Source organism: Paroedura picta, chromosome 2 (genome assembly GCF_049243985.1).
Source record: "Paroedura picta isolate Pp20150507F chromosome 2, Ppicta_v3.0, whole genome shotgun sequence".
In the NCBI taxonomy this organism is placed as follows: domain Eukaryota; kingdom Metazoa; phylum Chordata; class Lepidosauria; order Squamata; family Gekkonidae; genus Paroedura; species Paroedura picta.
The window spans coordinates 98,991,354-99,015,442 of NC_135370.1; the positions used below are offsets into that span (position 1 = coordinate 98,991,354).

The window sequence follows — 24,089 nt, forward strand, 5'->3', positions numbered from 1 at the left end:
GGTTTCCCGAATGGGTGGCAGTTAATTAATTTTTAATATATTTTTACAATTTGTTAATCATTTATCAGGTGATATGACCATATATGGTCATGTCGACCTGCTCCTTCTTCCTAAAATGGCCAATGATGGGCTTGGATCAAGTGGGAAGGGGAGGGGCCCTAGGTGGGCATGTACACAGCTATGCTTCCCAACCATATTTTGCATGAGTGCACCACTTCTTGGGTTTCTTGAAGCCTGAAGAATGTTTCAGGGGGTTCTCAGTGGTAAAAAAGTTGAGAAAGGCTGTGTCAGACTCTTAGGGGCACTTTCACATATACAAAATGACCGACTTTCAATGCACTTTGCAACTGGATTTTACTCTGTCAAATAGCAAAATACGCTTGCAAACAGTAGTTATTCTCTTTTGTTCTCTGGATTCTAAACCTGAAAGTGGAAGACCATTCTTAATGTTAGTGATTTGATTATTTAAAAGTAGAAGAAGAAGAAGAAGAAGAAGAGTTGGTTCTTATATGCTGCTTTTCCCTACCTGAAGGAGGCTCAAAGCGGCTTACAGTCGCCTTCCCATTCCTCTCCCCACAACAAACACCCTGTGGGGTGGGTGAGGCTGAGAGAACCCTGATATCACTGCTCGGTCAGAACAATTTTATCAGTGCCGTGGCGAGCCCAAGGTCACCCAGCTGGTTGCATGTGGTGGAGTGCAGAATCAAACCTGGCATGCCAGATTAGAAGTCCGCACTCCTAACCACTACACCAAACTGGCAAAAGTAACGTTTCTAGTCTGTACATTCCCAACTGGGAGAAAATATACATTCACATAAATTTTATTCCAAACACCACTCTCCACCCCTAAAAATAACCAACTTTACAACCAACCATTAAGAAATCAAGTTCAGTGGTTGTGTTTATTAAAAAATCGAGCAGACATTGATTACATGCTTTCCATTTGGTCTTTGTTTGTTGGCTGTCTGAACTTGTCATCATATGTAATCTGATTCTGGATCTCTTGCATAACACATTGTGAGTTTAAATATCTCTTTGCACCTGCTAGACACCAAATAATTTAAAATAAACAGCTTCCCTGCTTCAGAAGGGTCTTTGATGCAACTCTCCCAACTATCAGTTGATGGTAACAACATTTATTTTACTGAGCCATTTATTTGGGAGGCCAAAGCAAGGCAGTGTAGTCTGACAAACCAATGGTAGCCTTCACTGCAATAGCAGTGCTCTTTCTGTTTTTAAATCTAGCCCTAGAAGAAAGCTCCAATATCAGGGATGGAGGGGGGGACTTGGAGGAAGAACTTCCTGGCAGAATACCCTTGTGTGTGACAAGTTCTTGTGTGCTGGGTTCTACAGGAAGTGGTTCTCTTCCAGATATTATTTAATATGTGTATATATCCCATAACCCAACTGATCTGGAGTTTCAGGCTGGGATGTCATCAAGATGCCAGTAACACCCAGCTGTATCTGTTGATGGATGGTCATTAATCAGCACCCCCAGATTATTTGGCCAGATTCTTAGAGGCCGTGGCAGATTGGCTCAAGTGTAGTTGGCTGAAGTTGAATCTTTCTAAGATGGTAGTCCTCTGGCTGGGCTAGTGTGCCCTAGTTGGGTCTCTACAGTTCCTCACCTTAACAGTGTCCAAGTAACAACTTTGTTGACTGTCAGGAGTTTGGGTGTGACTCTGGATGCCTCCCTTTCCATGGAGGCTCAGGTCACAAATGTTGTGTGCCTGATCTTTTATCATGTTTGCTAGACACGACAATCTATTACTATCCAACCTAGCCATGGTGTTCCATGCAATAGTCACTGCCAGACTGGATTATTGTAACTCATTCTATGCAGGGCTACCCTTGAAACTGTTTTGGAAATTCCAACTGGTCCAGAATGCAGCTGCAGAGGGCACATATAAGATCTATGCTCTCCCAACTGCACTGACTCCAACTTGGAGACTGAATCTGGTTCAGGGTTTGAGTTATGGCCTTTAAAGCCCTAAGTAGTCTGGGACCATCGTACCTGCAGGACTACCTCTCCCTGTACATCCCTCAAAGAGTTCTAAGATCTAATGATCAAAATTTGTTCAAGATCCTCAGCCCCAAATAGAGGAGATTGGTTTCAACCAGGGCCTGCTGGAATGTTCTTCCAAATGGGATCAGAGCCCTGTAGGATCTTGAACAGTTCCACAGAGCTTATAAGAGCTGTTCTACCAGGCCTGTGATTGAGGCCCAAAATAACATCAAAATTGCTCTCCCAGGTGTACTAGCTTCCCTGCCATAGCCCCAAATTTATATGTCAGCTGGGGCCTTTCCACCTCTTCTCTCTCTCTCTCTCTTAACAGTATTTAAATTAGTTTTCCATATTTTATCTCTATATTGTTTTATGTATATATTATTATGATGTAATCTTTACCAAGTCTCAAAGATGGGATTGAAAATAAGTACAGTTATAAATATTAAATAAATTTGTGCTGTGTTTGTGACATGGTTCATAGTAAATGACACTGTAACCTCACAGACATAATTATTCAGTTCTGTCCTCCTGCATTGGATGCACAAAATGACTGGACAGAGCAGGCAGGTGGTGGTGGGGGGATATAAGAACCATGAAAAGCAGAATATCAGAATCAATAGATTGCTACTGAGAGCAGAATTACTTTGTTTTGGAGAGCCAGTTTGGTGTAGTGGTTAGGAGTGCGGACTTCTAATCTGGCATGCCAGGTTCGATTCTGCGCTCCCCCACATGCAACCTTGGGCTCACCACAGCACTTGAGAAAACTTTTGACCAGGCAGTGATATCAGCGCTCTTTCAGCCTCACCCACCCCACAGGGTGTCTGTTGTGGAGAGAGGAATGGGAAGGCGACTGTAAGCCGCTTTGAGCCTCTTTCGGGTAGGGAAAAGTGGCATATTAGAACCAACTCTTCTTCTTCTACGTTGACTTGCAGTGACCTTAGACAACTTGGGTACTACTAAGTATGTATCAGTTCACAAAAACATATTCATTTGAAAGACTTTCTAATTGTTTCTCCCATTCATGTTCTTCCAGTTATTTTTATGCTAACTGTTTAATCTATAGTGTGATATTTATACTTGTATAACATTTTGATAGCAGTTTGAACATCCTTTTGTAATAATTTTAATTAAATATATGTGATGGTGTCACTCTTTTCTAAATAATATGAAAACAGACTTGCTTTATTCAGACATCTTGCTTAAATTTTTCAGAAGCAGAAATTAGATGCATTACAATACTTACAGTATTAGAACTTTAAATGTCATGACAATTGTGTAGGTGATGATAATTTAAAATGATAATATACAGACTTTAAAACATATCCAACTTAACCTTATTTTCTTCAATGTGAGAGTCCCATCAGCATTGAAAATAAAGCCTCTTCAAGTAAGCCAACTGTAATTCTTCTAAAAATGAACTCCCTTTCCCTTGAAGAACAAGTAATGCTGAAGCCACCTACCGAGAAATTCTATTTTGCTAATTTTTATCTATTATGATGCAAATACTGATTTTAATCTCCTTAACTCATCCATCATGCATGACAGATGAGCCAGCCTATTGTCTGCTTGTTTGAAAGATTTCTGTCCAAGCTGGACTTTTCATAAGGAGCTCTTGGCAAAGAATACTTGTTTAACATTGGTTGACTTTCTGTATAAATCAGGACTTTGGAAAAGACAAATACAAATTCAGCCTATAAAACTGTATTTAACTAGTTTGTTTATATGGCATAAGAGGAATGAATCAATGACAATGGTCATTTTGCTATCTAATTTAGAAGACTGTTTCAATTTCATCTCCATTCAGCATCAACTAGACTTCATCCTAGGTTTGCAGCTTAATTTAATTATAAGACAGTAAATCGACTTTATCAAAACTGAAATCAACTCATACAATGCCTATTTTAAATTGTAAGTATTCTGCTGCTGAAGCTAGCAAAATATCTGAGTTTGCTAGCTGTAGAAACTGACTGGGAGGTTGTTTTAGGTTCAATATTATGTATATTTTAATGTGTACTGTCTTAACTGTTGTGAGCCACCACGAGCTGGCTGGGCCAAGAGCAGTGGCATATACACAATCAATCAGTCATCCTTCACATTTCACCCTGGGCCTACCAATAGCAGTGTTGAAAGGGTTTAGAAAGACTACATAGCCTACCACAATCCAACACAGAATTAAAGATATTTAAACCCAGAGAATCAAATATTGTGTTAGATTGTGGTCACTTAAGTACAGAGTTTGCAGAACATGGGATTGTCATGGAAGGCATCTTGTGAAACCAAATTAAAAACAATGAATCAGAACAGAAAGAGAATTCAAATCAGGGCCTTGCAGGTAGGTTCCTTTATAAAGCAAAGACATGAATATTCCCAATTCTGGAGTAAAAAAAACTTCTTAAGTTTATGGAGTAATTTATTTTTCAAATTTATAATAATGTAAGACAATAAATATACTATTTTCATGGTTTGTTTGTCATTGAAATAACCTATGAAAAGCAAATTAACTACTGTAACTTTTCCCATGGGAATACATTTTGACTAAGTTCCTCTAGAATGATAAATGTTCATTTTCCAGTTCATAGAATTGCCCTGGCAATTGTCTTTTAGTGTATTTACATCTGTAACATTTGATTTACAATTTTTTCATAATACTCAACAAAGATTAAAAACTAACAAACCTGTGTAATTAGGACAAACAGTAATACCAGAAGTAAAACTCTGTTTGAGATCACGTAGGGAACTCCAGCAGTAGTGCAAATATGGCAGAAAACGCAAAACAATATGTTGGAGAAATATTGCTGATTGAACTATGCAGGATCAACACCCAATATTTTTCCAGGGATGTTAAACCTCTTGTAGCTGCTAAATTGGATTTGCAGCTGAATGAAGTATCAGCTGCTTCTGGACAAGCCCATAAAGGCAGGATGGCTGGCCTTTTGTAGGCAGGGCTTAAAGGACGATTGATATGTTTTAGCACTTTTAGGATTATTGTGATTAAGAGGAAACCACTCTGAATGATAGGGAAAAGGGTGTAAAAATACACAGCCCACAGCTGGTGAGCAGCATGTGTTTGCTATGAGGGGAGGTCATGACTAGTTGAGCCTGCTGGTTCTAGTGTTGATTGACAGATAAGAAAACTTGATATTATGAAGCGGGGAATTGCCTTAAAAGGCCATACTTGGGAGGATTTGAGCAGTACAGTAATATAGTTAGAAGAGCTTTGGCATATCTGTCTTGCAGTCAAAATGAAAGCTGCTTTTCTTAAAGACTTCTATTACAGCAAAAAGAATCAAAGCTGAAGATTAATCTATCAAAGTTGGCTTCATTGTTGTGATTGCAATTTTTTCCAAGTAACACAGGTTTTTGTTCAAAGCCTACTTGCTATGGTACGGGTAGAACAAATGCTAGTTAGATGGAAAGTTTCCTGAACTTGTAAACCGTTAGGCATCTGGTAATGCTGGGGGGGGGGGGGGATTGTATATGTGATTTATGCAAGAGACAGCTTTGCAGTAGGAAAGCTGCTTTATTTTTTATTATTAAACACCTGCCTTAGAAACATGAGTGTTTTGTATCTGCTCGCTCTCTCCCTGAGCTCTTTCATTCCCTCATTTGGAATTGTAGCTCGTTCAGTTGACTGTTTTTATTTTTTAAGCCATTTGAATCCTTGCAAATGTGCATTTAAATGGTTGAATCTCCTTTTTTTTTTTAAGTGGGGCTGTACCTCTTTCAAAATTTGAGTTTAGCATACCACACAGGAAAGAACACAAGCTTGCCAAGTCCTGCTGAGCGTTTTTTCAAGCCTGTGAAAAGAATGAATTATTCAGCAGTAAGCATGCTTACAGCTGGCCATTTGGGAGCTTTGATGTGCGAATCAGGCGGTTGCATGAATGCCCTTATTGTCATGTTATGTGTACACAGTGTGTGAATTATTGAAAATAGTGAGGCCTGAGCCTCATCTGGTAGAGATTACAGTGCAGGCATGCTGGGTGAAGGTCTGTAATTGAAAATCCCCAGATGCTGTTTATTTGGCCGATGTCACATGACCTTCTGCAGTAAGCTTGTCTGAACAAAATGCTGCCTGGATAGGAAAGCATTGCCCAATCCCCCTTTCTACACACTCACTAAGGGCACCACCACTCTCAAAACTCACGATGGGGATGACTTAACACCTGCCTATAATATTTTTAAAGGCTTAAAATAGATTTTGCTCATGGCTTTTAAATAGCTGGTGTGTTGAAACAATTTCATCATGGCTAAATGTTATCTACAAGACATTTTTGTTAGCTAATTTGGCTTTAAAATGTCCTCTTTTCTTCCCCTTTGCTGTTCAAGAGGCGTCTCCCCCTCCATTCAGCACACAACATGGAACCATGCTTATAAGATGCTGGCACTTTTGATTGCTCAAATACATGCAGATGTCACTGAGGCTGATTTAAAATGCTATTTGTAAAGTTGCTTGCAGGGCATGGTCATTCTGATACCATCATTCCCAACTACTAGTAAAAAACGTATTATTATTATTATTATTATTATTAGATTTATAGCCCGCCACTCCCTTGCGGCTCGTGGCGGGTAACAATATCGCAATTCCCCATTAAAACCCCATAAAACAATAATAACATTGCCAATATTGCCGGCATGGCAAGAATGGCAGCTCAACTCCCCCCCTCCCTCCCACTACTAGCGGGTGGAGAGGAGGTCCTTATGATGTTTTGCTTCGGGTCCAGAACCCGAGTCCCCGGGGGAGGCATAGATCTATTATCAGCCCCGGCCTCAACCATAAACCTGGCGGAAGAGCTCCGTCTTGCAGGCCCTGCGGAATGTTGAAAGATCCCGCAGGGCCCGCAGCTCTCCCGGGAGCTCATTCCACCAGGTCGGGGCCAGGACCGAAAAGGCCCTGGCCCTGGTCGAGGCCAGGCGTGCTTCCCTAGGGCCGGGAACGACCAACAGGTTTTCACCCGCAGAGCGCAAGGCCCTGCGAGGGGCATAGGGCGATAGGCGGTCCCTCAGGTATGTGGGTCCCAACTCGTGTAAAGCCTTGAAGGTTAGAACCAGAACCTTGAACCGGATCCGGGCAGCAATTGGCAACCAGTGCAGCTGCCTCAGCACTGGCTGGATGTGGGCCCTCCAAGATGTGCCAGTAAGGACCCTGGCAGCTGCGTTTTGCACTAGCTGAAGTTTCCGGATCAAGGACAAGGGAAGGCCCGCGTAGAGCGAGTTACAGAAATCTATTCTGGAGGTGACCGTTGCATGGATCACTGTGGCTAAGTGTTCGGGGGACAGATAGGGCGCTAATAGTCGGGCCTGGCGAAGGTGGAAAAACGCCTGGCCCGCTACTTTTTTGACCTGCGCCTCCAAAGTCAGGGAGGCATCAATGGCCACACCCAAGTTCCTGGCCTGGGACGTGATGGTGAGTTGCGTCCCTGCCAGGGTGGGTAAGCGCGCTTCCTGGTCCTGCCCCCTACGTCCCAGCCATAGGACCTCCGTCTTGGAGGGGTTGAGTTTCAGGCGACTCTGCTCGAACCATTCTGTCACTGCTTCCAAACATCTGGCGAATGATTCCGGGGGGGAGTCCGGGCGGCCGTCCATGAGGAGATAGAGCTGGGTGTCATCAGCGTACTGGTGGCAACCCAGTCCAAAACTCCGTACCAGCTGGGCCAGAGGGCGCATAAAGATGTTGAATAATGTGGGGGAGAGGACCGCACCCTGAGGGACCCCACAAGGGAGTCTATAGGAATGCAAGAACTCATCTCCCACTGCAACCCTCTGGGTCCGGTCCTGGAGAAAGGAGCGTATCCAGCGTAACGCTGTGCCCCGTATCCCCGTGCCGGCAAGGCGGTGGACCAACAGCTCGTGGTCCACGATGTCAAAAGCGGCCGACAGGTCCAGAAGAACCAGCACTGCCGACCCGCCCTTATCCAGCTGGCGACGGAGGTCATCCAACAGGGCGACCAGCACCGTCTCCACCCCGTGGCCAGGTCGAAAGTCAGACTGATATGGATCGAATGCCGAAGTTTCTTCCAAGAATGCCAGGAGCTGGTCTGCCGCGGCCCTTTCAACCATCTTGCCCAGGAACGCCAAGTGCGACACTGGGCGATAGCTGGCAGGGTCCCGTGGATCCAGCGTAGATTTTTTCAGGAGAGGGTGAACCACTGCCCCCTTCAGCTGCTCAGGGAACTCCCCGGACTCCAGGGAGAGGTTGATAATGTCCCTGAGCTGGCCTCCTATCTTCTGGCCGCCTCCTTTGAGGAGCCATGATGGACAGGGGTCAAGGGGGCAAGTGGTCGCCCTAACTGAGCCTAGCAACTTGTCCACTTCGGATAAAGAGAGCCGTCTGAAGCCATCAAACGTCACCTCCAAAGGCGGCCAACAGGCCTCCAGTTCATTTACTGTATTAACTGTGGCGGGAAGATCGTGGCGGAGAGACGAGATTTTGTCCGCAAAATAGCTCGCAAATGCCTCACGGCCGAGTTCCAATTTGCTATTATTTTGGCGCCCCTCAAGGGCGGTTAAAAACTAACACTAAAGCAGTTGTAATAGGATCAATAAGTCTGTTTTATACCCCTGAATGATTTGGAGTTTATTTATGGTTTGGTACTGAGTTTGCCCAAGGTTGGGTATCTTTCTAGAGGAATGGAATTATGAGTTAAGGAACATGGAATTATGAGTTAAGGAGAGATTTAAGTGTTTTTTATTAGTCAGGTCAAAAAAATATTTATACAAAACTTAACAATTTTTTCCAGATCTCTTATAAACATTGTACACCTAAAAGAAAGAATGTTGATTTAAAATCTTTTAAAAACCTGATTTAAAGGTTATCTGTATATGGTGTTAGATTATGCAAGATTCAAAAGCATATGAAGAATATCCAACAGGTGACATCAGAGGAGAGGTGTATTTAGCATATGTAAATTTGGAAATTCCCAATATTCCTAATTTTCCAAGTTGTGTCCTCTAGTGTCCTGATTGGCTCTTTGGAGAGTTCTCGCTCCTTTGAGTACACTTCTTTGCCTCCACAACAGAATGAATGCAGAACAGAACAGTTCAGTTACAGTTAGGGCATTCTCTCTCTCCTCTCATTCTATGCAAAGTTGCTTCTCTTCACAATAAAACTATTTTATTCTTTAAACATCCTGGTGCCTCTTAGCCTATTTAAACTCTGCCAACATCTGGGAGAGGTGTGTGTATGTTTGTGTGTTTAAAAAATGCTTTATTCACTTAATTATCCCTTTTGCTTAAATCAAATGTTAGCAGCTGAAAAAAGTACTGTCTTGTTTGTGATTCCATTTGTTTGTTTTAAATATAATTCAATTGAACACTGAAATTAAAATAAAAATATACTGAGAGCCAGTTTGGTGTAGTGGTTAGGAGTGCGGACTTCTAATCTGGCAAGCCGGGTTCGATTCTGCGCTCCCCCACATGCATCCAGCTGGGTGACCTTGGGCTCGCCACGGCACTGATGAAGCTGTTCTGACCTAGCAATAATATCAGGGCTCTCTCAGCCTCACGCACCTCACAGGGTGTCTGTTGTGGGGAGAGGAAAGGGAAGGCGACTGTAAGCCGCTTTGAGCCTCCTTCGGGTAGATAAAAGCGGCATTTAAGAACCAACTCTTCTTCTCTTCTTCTTCTACACCCAAGGAAGGCACAACTCATTTAATATCAAACCTATCTTTGACCCCTGCACCTGTTTTTAACTGCCAGAAACACTATTGGTTATGTATGAATTTCAGTGTGTGTGTATATCTTAATAACAATAACAATAATAATGGAGAGTCACCACACAGAGGGTATTTGCAGTACTTGACACTCATAGGTCTCCTATAGAGCTTGTTCAGGGCATTTTGAGAACAAGAATAAGATGACAGATATTCTTACTGATATTACCACTGTGCACCAATAACAATATCCCAATAGGTAATTTAGAAAATATCTAAAATGCATAAAGTTCCTTGTCTCCATTTTATTCTCAAAATGATGATGTGGTAGATTTGGCATAGTGACTAGCCCAGTGAGATTTGTGGCAGGATACTAATTTGACGTACCTCAAAGTTCAGAATTGTAGCCACTATGCTGTGCTGTCCCCCTCTTGCAGCGGAACCACACATTATATAGTACAGTATTCCAAAGCAATGCAGATGTTACCTGTACAACCACAAAAATTATTTTCCCAGGTGCTATCTTGCCCAATCCATCTATCTTGGTCATTTTTAGGATGCTGGTGAAATAATATTCACTGCAACCAAATGAATGGTCCCACAGGGCTCAGGTGGTAGATGCTTTTCACAGTGTGGAAGATCCAAAGGATCACAGAATAGCAGAGCCAAGGTGAAAATGGAGGTGTGGCATCAAAATGCTGGACTGCAGGTGGGAGTGCCTGCAACATGCAAGAGCTGCAGATTTGTGTGCTCAGAACCAGTAAAGACAGGTGAAAGTACAGAGTCAGGAGATGCCAAGGGAAGAGTTTACCTGGCATCCTGCAGTACAGAATGGGTAGGGCTTGGAGAATGTACTAGTCCTGGTGATGGTGCTGATAGGTTGGATGAAGAGAGTCAGGACAAATTGGAGGGAACACTTCAAGACAGGGGGTCTTGAAGTGCCAGCAGTGAAGGCCTTCAAAAAGCTACAAGGAAGGACAATGGAGTGAAGATAGACAGCAGGATCGGGAATGGAACTGAAACTTTGAGGAAGCCAGACCCTAGTGACGAGACTGTGGTTGCCAAGTCCTTGGCACCCCAAAGCTGGTGGGATGAGAATGGGGACAAATATATTGGGGGAGCCAACGGGTATGAGCCTATTTGGTCCCCCAGTTGCCCAGTGATGTGAACTTGCCCCTCCCAGCCAGGGAGGCACTGTGGCTGAGCATCAACCACCTCTTATGGAGGCTCGCCCCCCCAGTTGCTGAGTCCAGTTTGCAGATGTGGACTGCTCAGAAAGAAACTTGCTGGGCCAAATTAGGCCCCATTCTTGCCAACAATCCTGGGCAGAAAGCCAATTCACAAGGCCGGCTTACAGCGCATGCAGCCACAAATCAGTGAACCAATCCAAGAGGTGGATGCCATCATTGCAATAGAGAGGGGTAAGTCTGTGCAATATGTCTGAGTGGCTGATAAGCATCCTGCCCCCAAATAGCACCCACCTACCAACTGCCTTGTTAATTCTTCACCTTACTATGCGACACTGCCCCTTTTCAGATGCGTCGTTTGAGAAGATCTGACCACATTATAGTTACCCGTGTTAACTGCTGCTACAATATCTCTAGGTCAGACTTGGTGGCAAGCTGCTGCCGAAAGCCCTTCATTATAGGCAGGTCATTTTCACCCAAATGTACCATGTTCACTGATGGCGACTCTGAAAGAAAGATCTCAGCAGCCACAGTGTCCAGCATAGCTTCCTACTTCATGCCTTGATTTTCCAACCATCTGATGTAAAGGTGTTTCCCCAGACCAAAGTGTGTTTTCCATCCACAAGTTGAATCATAATAACCTGCCCAAAACATGATACTGTGTCCCCCCACCTAGAATGTCAGAAACGTGTCAGCATGACCTGAGGAAAAACAAACATTAGTATAGTAAATCTGACCTCACTTTTATAGTCCTTATAAGCTGTTTAATGTCAATGACCTAAACCATTATCTGCTGCTAGGTTGAGCTAATCTGTGATGCATAAGTGGCCACCCCAATCCTGAATGAATGCATTCTGAAATGCCTTGCATCTAAACCAAGGGGACGAGGCATGACACAAGAACAGCAGAAAACTGAAAATGAGAGAGTCAGGTCCCATTCCCATGGATAAACAGTATTCTTGATACATTCAGCCTTAACTCAAGGTAACAATACATGCTATGCACAGAAAAGGGCAGTGGCATATGCAATGCTTGAAGGATAATGTTAACGCCTTGCCCTCATTGATCACATTTTGACCTGCGCAGCCTCACATGCAGCTCGGAAAAATTGCAATATCACTCTTGACCAGTGCACCATGAGATGTGTCGGTGTGAAGTAGCAATAATCTCCCCACACCAGAAGGCACCAAAAAAGTAAAAGTGAATGCAACTTTAAAAGGGCCTCCTCAAAAGGTGATGCACAGACCGCTTCAAATTGGCCAACCAGCTTCTGTAGCAATGGCAGTGTGATTGGTCTCCTGCCATCAGTAGAGTGAGGCTGCAACCTTTTCCAACCCTCCAATGCCCGTGCCAGGAATGAGCTTCATGGGCCCCATTGGCCTAGAACCCTGTTGTAGAAGGACAAGACTGCCAGATGCACATTCATAGTCCTGGTGAACAAGCCCTTAGAATCATAGAATCATAGAATAATAGAGTTGGAAGGGGCCTCATGGGTCATCTAGTCCAACCCCCTGCACTATGCAGGACACTCACATCCCAATCGCTCATCTACTGTAAACTGCTACCCCTTTGCCTTCACAGAATCAGCCTCTCCATCAGATGGCGATCTAGCCTCTGTTTAAAAATTTCCAAAGATGGAGAACCCACCAACTCCTGAGGAAGCCTGTTCCACTGAGAAACCGCTCTGTCAGGAACTTTTTCCGGATGTTTAGATGGAATTTCTGTCGAATTAATTTCATCTCATTCGCTGTGGTCTGTCCCTCTGGGGCAAGAGAGAACAATTCTGCTCCCTCCTCCATATGGCAACCTTTTAAATACTTGAAGATGGTTATCAGATCGCCTCTCAGTCGTCTCTTCTCTAGGCTAAACAGACCAAGCTCCCCCAACCTTTCTTCATACGTCTTGGTCTCCAAACCCCTCACTATCTTTATTGCCCTCCTCTGGACACGTTCCAGTTTGTCAACATCCCTCTTCAATTGGAGTGCCCAAAACTGAACACAGTACTCCAAGTGAGGCCAAACCAGAGCAGAGCAGAGTAAATTTGGTACACCTTATTATGCAGGTGTACCAAATATCATAGGACTAGGGGTTTTGAAGCTGGCAGCAGATATGGCCACCCTAATGCTCGACCAAATTATGCATAGCTGACAACTGCCCTCTCATAGGCCCTCTGTGTGGAAGGAGCTAGTTATCCCAGCACTGCACTAGGGATTAGCTGTTGCCAACTGTCCATAGCTCTTCTGGGAATATATCTGGATCCTAGCTCACCTTTGGCATGACCAAAAAAAACCTTTTCTCCAGAAAGCGAGATAGTGCATCCCTCACTTGGTTATCAACTCCTGCTATATCCTTTGCTGAAAATAGGAACTTGTATTACAAGCAAATCAAGATGAATTTGCAGAAGAGGTTCATTAGTTCTGTGGACCAGGAGGACTGCCTGTTTGCCATCTGTTTGACTGCCTGCTTGTCGCACCAAAATTGGACTCTATGATTGGCAAACAAATCCCTCCAAAAGCAGACTCCAGAAACATTAAATCTCGGAGAAAATCCCTTTTCCCCAGTCTTCGGGCCTCCGCTGGGCACACCAGTGGTTATTATAAAAAGCACCACTGCTACAAGCTCCCTGCTACATCAGAATGAACCTGCAAGGCGGTTCCTAGGAAGAGTGGTGACTGCCACATTACTATGCCATTGAAATTTGTTAGGAACTCCTGCCATACTGCCAAATCTGATTTAATTGCCCTCATGATACTAATATGATGACCTCTAACCCCCACTGTCTACTTTGCAAACCTTGTAGTCAAATTTGTGATGATGATGATGATGATGATGATGATATTATTATTTAATTTTTAGACCGCCCTCCTCCAAATAGGTCTCAGGGTGGTTTACAACATAAACAGTTAAAACACAATAAAATCCACATAAAAACCCCAATTAACGTCATCAACAAGTCACATATAACATATAAGCGGTGGTGGTCACAGTTCTGATCGTAGTTACCCGACTTCCCCCCAAGTTCAGCCTGGTGGGGAGAATAATATTCAGAAGAGGGTGGCACCAATACAATAGATCTAACAATCATCTCAATGTTAGAGATCTCAATATTGGAGGGGATCCTCTGATGGATTAGTGGGAGAGCTGCCCTGGCCTCAACCATATGCCTGGCGGAAGAGCTCCGTATTGCAGGCCCTGTGGAAAGCTGGTAGATCCCGCAAGGCCCTTAGCTCTTCTGGGAGCTCATTCCACCAGGTTGGGCCCAGGACTGAAAAGGCCCTGGCCCAAGTCGAGGCCAGGCGAACATCCCATGGAATGTGAGATACAGGTACCTAAGAGTACCTGTATCTCACTAAAAATGCATTTTGATCTTTGGGCGAGAGCACCTAGCCATTCCCTGAAATCTGTTAATTTAACTCCCAGTAAATAAGAGAGTCCCAAAGAGGAATCCAGTAAAATTCCCTGGTATATTATTTGATATACTGGACCCTCAGTTTTTTCATGAGAAACCCAACTGTTTTGCTTAATCCTGAAAAGATCATAGAATCTTTGATCATAGAATCAAAAAAAAGATCATAGAATCCTGAAAAGATCATAGAATGGAAGGGGCCATACAGGCCATCTAGTCCAACCCCCTGCTCAACGCAGGATCAGCCCTAACCATCCTAAAGCATCCAAGAAAAGTATGTATCCAGCCTTTGCTTGAAGACTGCCAGTGAGGGGGAGCTCACCACCTCCTTAGGCAGCCTATTCCACTGTTGAATTACTCTGACTGTGAAATTTTTTTCCTGATATCTAGCCTATATCATTGTACTTGAAGTTTAAACCCATTACTGCGTGTCCTCTCCTCTGCAGCCAACAGAAACAGCATCCTGCCCTCCTCCAAGTGACAACCTTTCAAATACTTAAGGAGGGCTATCATGTCCCCTCTCAACCTCCTTTTCTCCAGACTGAACATTCCCAAGTCCCTCAGCCTATCTTCATAGGGCTTGGTCCCTTGCCCCCAGATCATCTCCATCGCTCTCCTCTGTACCCTTTCAATTTTATCTACGTCCTTCTTGAAGTGAGGCCTCCAGATCTGCACACAGATCGCAACCCTTTCATACAAATATGCGTGTTCTGTGGTTCTGATGGTAAAAAATCAGTTAAGTAATGAGTGACCTGCAAGCAGCTCCTCAAATTCCTCATAACCCACTCTAAAAAGGTACTTCGTTTCAAAGGCTGTGCAAGTTTCAAAGACTGAGCATCCCATTAGCATGAATTTGTCAAAATACTATCTATCTTCAAATTTGAAACCTTAAAGACAAAAATAATCAGGATCAGGATGATTTGGAAATATGCGAATAGTGGAGTGAATTTCGCACTTGACCCATTAATGCCCCGCAGCCACAGAACCTGACCATGTCAACAGCCTGATCCAATGATGCACATCTAAATGTGCAAAGTTCTGGGGCTATGAAGTCATAGAATGAGTTTCCGTTGGAGTATGATAGATGGTGTATTAGCTGATACTGCCCTGCCGTCTTTTTGGGCACGACACTCAATGGGGACACCCTCAAATTTGGCAATCGTGGTGATGAGAACGGTACTGCGACCTGCCCTGTCTCACATTCCTAATTATGTCTGCCACAATATCTGGCATGTCTTTAAGTGACTTAAGATTGCCACTGTCTGTTGCCACCTTCACACCCATTGTTTGTTTGTTTTTTATCCAGGAAGGTGATGAAGGAGGGGATGCACATCTTTTTTTTCTTTTTCCTTTGCTTTCACATTGTTGCTGATTGGTGGAAATTGCAGTTAGAAGAGTGTAAAGATAACCTTTTCTCCTTCTTCCATAATTCTAGAACTTGGGAACAACCAATAAAATTGGATGGGCAAAAGATTAAGTGTATTAATAAATTGTAGAATTCACTGTGAGTAGATGTTGTGATGGTCACAAGCATAGATGGGTTTTAAATGGGGACAGACAGATTCATGAACTACTAGCCACAGTGAATAAGCAATCTTCCATATATGGAGACAGTAAACCTCTGAATATCGATGTATCGTCACAGAAGTTCTTGACTGCCCCCTTTGTGCAATATCCAGGCCAACAGAATGCTGGACCACTAGTCTAACATATTGCCATTTTCAACTAATATTTACTTCACAAAATGCTGCTTAATTTTAGAACTGTGCATATAGATTTATTGTCAGTCGGTTTGGTGTCTGATGTACTGTTAAACTTATTGCTAGTACCATATATACTTACATATAAGCTGACCCGCATATAAGCCGAGGCACCTAATTTTACAAAATCTGGGCAAACTTTTGACTCACATATAAGCTGAGGATGGGAAATGCTCCATCATCACAGGCTCTCCCATCCAGCTTCCCCCCTCCAAATAAATACAGAAAAGTCAAGAGGATCAATAGCTGCTGGTTTTTGTATCTCGCTTTTCACTAAAAAAGGAATCTCAAAGCGGCTTACAATTGTCTTCCCTTTTCCTCTTGATGCCAGATACCCTTATAGAGCTCTGATAGAACTTCTCTGTGAGATCAGGTCTGACAGGAAAATCAAAGAGTGCCCCCCCAGGCCAGCAAACCAGAGTAGAACAACAGTACCCGAAGTTGGCAACCTACTACAACAAGTACATCAGCTACCAAACTAGGACAATAGCTACAACTGCGGTGCCTCCCCCCAAAATACTGAAATAAAGAAAGAACTGTAAAACTGAACACTGAAAGAAAGAACTGTAAAAATTAACTTTTAAAAGAAACATGACCCTAAGAAGAAAAGGCAAACAATGCTGCCCATCAGAAAAAAAGAAGAAAAACTAGGAGGAGGAGGAGGAGGAGAAGGAGAAGAAGGAGAAGAGTTGGTTCTTATATGCCACTTTTCCCTACCCGAAGGAGGCTCAAAGCGGCCTTCTCATTCCTCTCCCCACAACAGACACCCTGTGGGGTGGGTGAGGCTGAGAGAGCGCTGATATCACTGCCCAGTCAGAACTGTTTTATCAGTGCTGTGGTGAGCCCAAGGTCACCCAGCTGGTTGCATGTGGGGGAGCGCAGAATCGAACCTGGCATGCCAGATTAGAAGTCCGCACTCCTAACCACTACACCAAACTGGCAAGCAGTAAATCCCAAAGTACCCCCAAAACCGACCACACCCCACCCCCAGAAACCAAAAGAATAGTTTGGAAGAAGTGATTAAGAAGAGGAAGAAGTGAAGGCAAAAAGGAAAAAAAGATCAGAGTCCCTCAGTCAAACAGTTGATGTCCTACAAGCTGCCAGAGCAAGCTCAGTTTGCTGTACACATTTGCAAAAGGCAATGCAACAATTGGCTGGAACAGGACTTTATTTCAGTTACCGTATATACCCGTATAAGTCAAGGAGGGCTTTTTCAATGTGAAAAAAGGTGCTGAAAAACTAGGCTTATATGCGAGTATATAGGGTATTTTCCTTGAGATTGTATTCTGCATGCTAGTTTCTTCATGTTTCCGTATTTGCTGGCGTATAAGACGACTGGGCGTATAAGACGACCCCCCAACATTTCCACTCAAAATCTAGAGTTTGTTACATTACATTACAGTACTATGGGTCACTATGGGCAGCTATGTCTATCCCAACTGAAGTGTACCCGGCGTATAGGACGACCCCCCCACTTGGAGGCATGTTTTTCAGGGGGGAAAAGTATTCTTATACGCCAGCAAATACTGTATTTATTTGGAAATTCAGGTTTTTTGGAAAGAACTAAAAATGTGTATGATTTGAGGTTATAGATGACATTTGGTAACAGGTTCTACATCAAGCAATTTTTAGCATTCTTTCTGAATTGCTGCTTTGGCCTTCATTGTAAATTCTTATTGTTTCAGGTAGGAATGAATTGATAGCCAGATACATCAAACTTAGAACAGGAAAGACACGGACCAGGAAACAGGTAAGAGACTCCTTCAGGAGGAAAAAGCATGCATGTCAGTGAATGACACGGCAGAGGTTCTTGCTGCAGTGGCTGCATTTGCTTCTGCTTTGGATAGATATTGTGCTGCCTTTTCAATGTTTCTGGTTTGCTTTAAAATGCTGCTGTTTGTGCTATTCATCACTGCAGTGACAGTTTATTGGGTACACCGTACACTTGAAACTGTATGCTCCTGGGTGGAAAAGTAGCCAGAAACATCAATTAATTTCAGATTAATTTAATTAGGGTGTTATTTGTAAAGAAACTACTCTTTGATTAAACCTGTTATGTTTGAAATGTTCTCAGAACTGAGAACATTGCTGTACAAGTGTTATTATGAACTCCTCACTTAATTAAAGAAACATGTTTTAAGATAACTTTCTGGGGAAAAAAACTAGCTTCCTGTTCATAAGGAAGCATTAGAATTTTCAGTATATCTCACTAATGATTTCTTGTTCTGTCACATTATGAAGCTGAGATTGTTTTATAAATCCAGAGTTTTAAACTGTAATGGCTTGGAATTTGGCTGTGTGTATGCTTTAAAAACTGAATTAATATATTATTTTGTGATCTTTTCCAAATCTGCTGAGTGAGATGTTTTTATAATGCAAGAACCTAAAGAACTAAAAGCACTGCACTGAAGACCTGGACATCCATTTCAACCTTAGGGGGGGGAGAGAAATACAAGAATAATTAAGAAGAAGAAATGTCTGGGCATCACTTAGACCAGTGGTCCGCAACCTTTGTTAGGCTGCCGACCGCTGTGCCGGGGTGCGAGGAGAGGGCGACCCGGGGCCCCGCGCGTGTGCGGCAGCCCCGGCGCAAACATGCATGCGTGGACTTGCCGTGTGTGCGTGTTTGCGCCCCCGGACTCAGCAAGCTTAGCAAGTCTGCGCGTGCGCGTTTGCGCCGCCGGCATGCCGGTGGCCGCGGCTCCCTCTCCCCACCCCTCCAGGCCGCAAGGAAATCGGCCACCGAAGTGGCCGATTAGCTTGTGGCCCGGCAAGCTTCTCTTCCCGCCCCCTCCCAAAGCAAGAGGCTTGCCGGGCCGCAAGCTGATCGACCGCTTCGGCGGCCGATTTGCTTGCAGCCTGGCGAGCTTCTCTCTGTGGGGGGGGGGGTGGGAAGAAGGAGCCGCGGCCCAGTGCCGAGGCCTTCGCGGCCCACCACGGGGCCCCAGCCCGGGGGTTGGGGACCACTGACTTAGACTAATAACACCCATACTGGCATGATAATTCAATTATCAGAGCAAGTTCATCAAATTTATTTCTTGAAGCTTCCCCTTTCCTCTGCTGCCCACTGTACTCCCTAGAATCATAGAATCATAGAGTTGGAAGGGGCCATACAGGCCATCTAGTCCAACCCCTTGCTCAACGCAGGATTAGCCCTAAGCATCCTAAAGCATCCAAGAAAAGTATGTATCCAACCTTTGCTTGAAGACTGCCAGTGAGGGGGAGCTCACCACCTCCTTAGGCAGCCTATTCCACTGCTGAACTACTCTGACTGTGAAATTTTTCCCCCTGATATCTAGCCTATATCGTTGTACTTGAAGTTTAAACCCATTACTGCGTGTCCTCTCCTCTGCAGCCAACAGAAACAGCATCCTGCCCTCCTCCTAGTGACAACCTTTCAAATACTTAAAGAGGGCTATCATGTCCCCTCTCAACCTCCTTTTCTCCAGGCTGAACATTCCCAAGTCCCTCAACCTATCTTCATAGGGCTTGGTCCCTTGGCCCCAGATCATCCTTGTCGCTCTCCTCTGTACCCTTTCAATTTTATCTATGTCCTTCTTGAAGTGAGGCCTCCAGAACTGCACACAGTATTCCAGGTGTGGTCTGACCAGTGCCATATACAATGGGACTATGACATCTTGTGATTTTGATGTGATGCCTCTGTTGATACAGCCCAAAATGGCATTTGCCTTTTTTACCGCTGCATCACACTGCCTGCTCATGTTTAGTTTACAATCCACAAGTATCCCAAGGTCTCGTTCACACACAGTGTTACCTAGAAGCGTATCCCCCATCCAGTAGGCATGCTTTTCATTTCATCCCTCTCCCCACAAAACCATCACCAAGAGCTTCGAGAACCTCCCTTACCCTTGCCTGACAATGGATAATTCCTGCTAAGTTCCTCTCCTTCCTACAATTCCCAGTGCTTCCTGGCATGCTTTTTGGAAGCATTCCTCTGCTCTCAATGGGCAGTTGCACGAACAGAAGGACAGATGACAATAAGTATTGCAAACTGGATACATTTAGAGGCAGCAGAACTATGAGCGAGGCTCACCTAGCAGGGGAGTCTTAGAGCTTGCAGTGCCAGGTAGCTCTTAGTGGGACCAAAGGAGGTGGGGGCACCTCTCCTCTGCACCCCAAGGTTTTGGGTGGCCTGAAGTGGGTCCAAGGGAAGTCTGTGGTTCCTCTTGGCACTGCAGGTGGGACACTTCCCTTCAGTGGGGATCCAACAGCAAGGGTACCCACGTTCCCAGCGGGGGAAACAGATGAGCCCGAGGGCTCTGTTGGAGTTTGGCTTCTTGTGGTCAGCCAACTGCAAGTCAGGCTCCCTCTCTCATGCTGCGCCAACAATAGCCTGTGGCATTAATAATAAAGATGTGGTCTTGCTTAAACCAACAGAAACGGTTATGCATCTTCCTTGAGCCTAAGATGCCCTCCTGCAAGTCAATAGCTATTGCATCATTTTTTTTTACCTTTGAGATAATGGGTTTTTGTATTCTTAAATGAATGACTGTGTATCCTGAGATCACTGCAATAGGTGGTTTCATGATGAGTTCAGAATCTTTTGATTTCAAGCAGTGATCTCTATAGTAATTTTCACTGATAATTTTAAACTATTATATGATTGTGTAAAATGTTATATACCTGTATTTCAAATACCCCATGCTTGTAAAAAAATTAGCTTTTAGTCAAGCGTACTTGTGCAATTCTGATACTAGGTGCACATACCAGTATTGTAGAAGCTGAAGTTTTGCTATAACACTGATTGTTTTGTACTTACGGTTCCCATGATTCAGGGCTTTTGAAAATCTTCTCCATTCAAACTCTATTTGAAAAAAGTACCACGCAGCAGATTGTAAGCCATGTCTTCTTCGGGTAGTAAAAAAGTACCATGCAGCAACCTTTTGATATGTTCATAGAACTGATTTAATGTTTGAATTTAATAAGGTTGATACTGTGTTCAAAGTGATGGAAAGAGGGCATTTTATTGGATCCTGCTGATAATAGGAAATCTGGGCAAAGGATTTCTGTTGAGAACACCCCTAATTTCCCTCTGATTGATACTTTTAATTCACCCATATGTTTAGAAACACACTTTTACAAAAATTGCTATGCAACTGTGATGTTCCATCCCTATTGGACTCATTTCTGGCAAGCATGAAAATCTTTCTGCAACAGGGCCATTAGGACTCACTGTTTTCAAAAAGATCAGGTCCCACTTCACAAATAACAGATGCTTTGCAAAAGAGGGAGGGTAAGTGTTTTTTCTCCCTTCTGATGCCGGGTGACTTCCCAGTATAACAAGAGGTGGTTTGACAGATAACCTTGCCGTATTACACACTTTTTGAGGTAAGATGCAAATAATACAAATGTCTGTTTTAGTGATGAATCAACAAAAAACACTGCCTCACAACAGTCAGGAGATCATGAAGCATGTACATGAAAATTCAGCCATGCTAAATTCTTTTTGCATTTCTGGAGTGAATTGTGGACACCATTTCACCTTCTATAATCTGGTCTTGAGCTTTGGAGGAGCCAAATGATGATGAAAAACTTTCAACTAAAAGTTATCCCTATGCTTACACTGTCCTTTTGCATTTTAAGCTCCAATTGCCTAATATAAGTGTGTTAGGAGAAGAGATGAAGTTCCTATACAGGCATGCTGTGTTCCTTTAAACTAGACAACTTGCTCCTGCTGCTCAGCTGTGTTTTAGGGCTTTGCCATTCCTGGTTTTTGTTGTTGTTGTTTCACAGTTCAGGTCTGTTGGGCTTGAGCAAAATTTGGAATTTCTGAAAAATCCCAGATCCAAAATTATTGGGAGTGTGTGTGTGTATCCAGTAGACCAGAACAGGAAGGGGGGAACACCCCAAAATGGTTTCTGTATATCCATGGAAGTTTAAGCTGTGGTTTGAGTTGGTATTATGACAGACCTGTGCCAATTCTACAATAAGATATGCTCATATACATAGCCAGATTTTTCTCATTGGCTCAAAGAAGGCTGCTAATGAAAGCAAAGAAATCATAGAGAGAATATTAGAAATTGGTACAGTAAAGATATCTGGATGCTCTGGAGTTAGCTGCCCTCTTTCTCACCCTAACCTATGTTGGAGCATTGTAAAGGTGAGATGCTCCCTGTGTATGCCACTAAAGAAACAGCAGGGTACAAATATGGTTAAATGCAATGTAATGAACATCTTATTTAATTAATTGTTGTGGAGCATAATTATTTGACTGTGCAGACTTTTTGGAATATTTTTTCTCTCTTTTTTAAATTTGAAATAATATTGTATACACAGTGTAGTCAAAAGACACCCCCCCCCAGTTTGACAACAACTTCAGTGTTCTTTCACAAACTTCATCAGCTATCACAGAATTTGGAGCTACTAACAACATTCAACAATGTAACTTTTGTGAAATCATGTTTGTATTATATTTTCATGTATTGTTACTTGATACACTAAATTATCTTTTGTTCAGTTCAGGAAAAACTATAAACATACTTTCATTGAAAAGACAGTAGTCATTCCCTTCATTTAAAAAAAAAGTGTAAGAAAGAGCACATAATCTTTGTTTAACTCCAGGCAGCACACCAGTTTCACTTGGATAGAAACAAAAACTGAGTAGATTAAATTTTTTTTTTCTCTTCATAATCAGGTCGCTGCAGTGATGATTGTTATTTGGGCAACTTCTGTGCTAAATGGCTGGGAATGTGGTCTTTTAATAGCAAATGCAAATAACTTGCCCCCCTAAACTTTTATTTACTTTTTTAAAAGTAAGAGATACTTTGTATTTGATTTTTGTGTGTTTCTTTTGTGTTTTTCTTTCTTTTTTGTTCTCTTTTCTTTTTTATTTTCTAACTCTGAACAATGTAGGTGTCTAGTCACATACAGGTCTTAGCCAGGAAGAAAGTTCGAGAAATTCAAGCCGCCATTAAGGTACGTTTGGCTCGCCCAGTTGTAGGGGGCTTTTCATCTCCATGGTTACAGGCTTTTCCTTTGTTTCCCTCCCTTCCCCTACCCTGCAGGTGTCTAGTCACATTCAGGTTCTTGCCAGAAGGAAATCTCGTGATTTTCATTCCAAGCTAAAGGTATGCGCTTTTCTGCTTTTGGGCTTGTGGTTGCTATGCATTTCACTTCCTGTTTTCCCTGGTGATTGGTGGATGCCTGGCACTGTGATGCTTGTAACCTAGTTTCCTTGCATGTGGTAGCTGTTTACATTTCTTATCTCTGTCTCTCTGTCATTCTTTCCGATTTCTGCACTAGCATCTGTATTAAAAATATTTTAACACCTTTGGAAATGTTACTTGCTGTGTACATACATACTCAATAGAAAGTCATGTGGTTCTTTTCTGTTAAAAGTTAAGATTTTAAAAAAAATATACGGTGTTTAATATGCTTTCTAAAAAGAAAAAATGTGTGTGATGTACAGAAACACACAGAGTATCAATGAATGAAATTTAGATATAATTTTCTTATTTAGATTTTTTGAGCATGTAAAGATTTTTTAAAATTCTGAAAAGCATTAGATTTTTAGCTATTGCTTCCTAGTTTAAAAATACTTGTCTGTGATTTCCACAGTCCTTCCAATACCATTTTAACAAATATACTTTTTATGAATCACTCTCCCCTCCTTATTCAACTATTTACTCATTTCTGAATAAAGCACTTCCAAAAAACCCTTTGGCTTCCATAGTGTGCATGCACATGAAATCAGTGGAGTAAAAGTGCTTCACTTTGACTGAGTTATTTTATCTTAGTGGTATCTTAAATAACTCACATTGTGGAAGTTATTCATTGGCTCATTAAAAAAAAAAAAAGAACTATGGTTCTCCCCCACACACAGTTACTGAGAATACACACATAAGCAAGAATCAGTAGCAAATACTGTTTTTAAAATTTAAATCATGTTAAATTTACCAGAAGCGCAATGAAATTAGATATTGTTTTCCTCTTATTTTAAAATTTTCTAGCAAAACCGTAGCAATGTGGATATTACCGAACATCATTCTTAGATTTTTGTGCTGTCCTTTAAAAAGAAAACAAAAACAAAAAGAATATGAGAACAAGTAATGTTTT

At 42.8% G+C, this 24,089-nt stretch overlaps 1 protein-coding gene across 9 annotated transcripts in view; it reads left to right on the forward strand.

Annotated features, from left to right (window-relative positions):
• Positions 1-24,089, forward strand: part of TEAD1 (TEA domain transcription factor 1) — a 253,177-nt gene that overhangs the window by 162,861 nt on the left and 66,227 nt on the right. For 4 of the 9 annotated variants that reach the window (XM_077321838.1, XM_077321839.1, XM_077321831.1 and 1 more), the window contains 3 exons: positions 17,699-17,763; positions 22,887-22,949; positions 23,039-23,101. In XM_077321838.1, coding sequence (XP_077177953.1) covers positions 17,699-17,763; positions 22,887-22,949; positions 23,039-23,101 — 191 coding nt within the window. The remainder of the gene's footprint in view (positions 1-17,698; positions 17,764-22,886; positions 22,950-23,038; positions 23,102-24,089) is intronic. The other 5 variants (XM_077321835.1, XM_077321837.1, XM_077321833.1 and 2 more) reach the window with 3 other exon arrangements.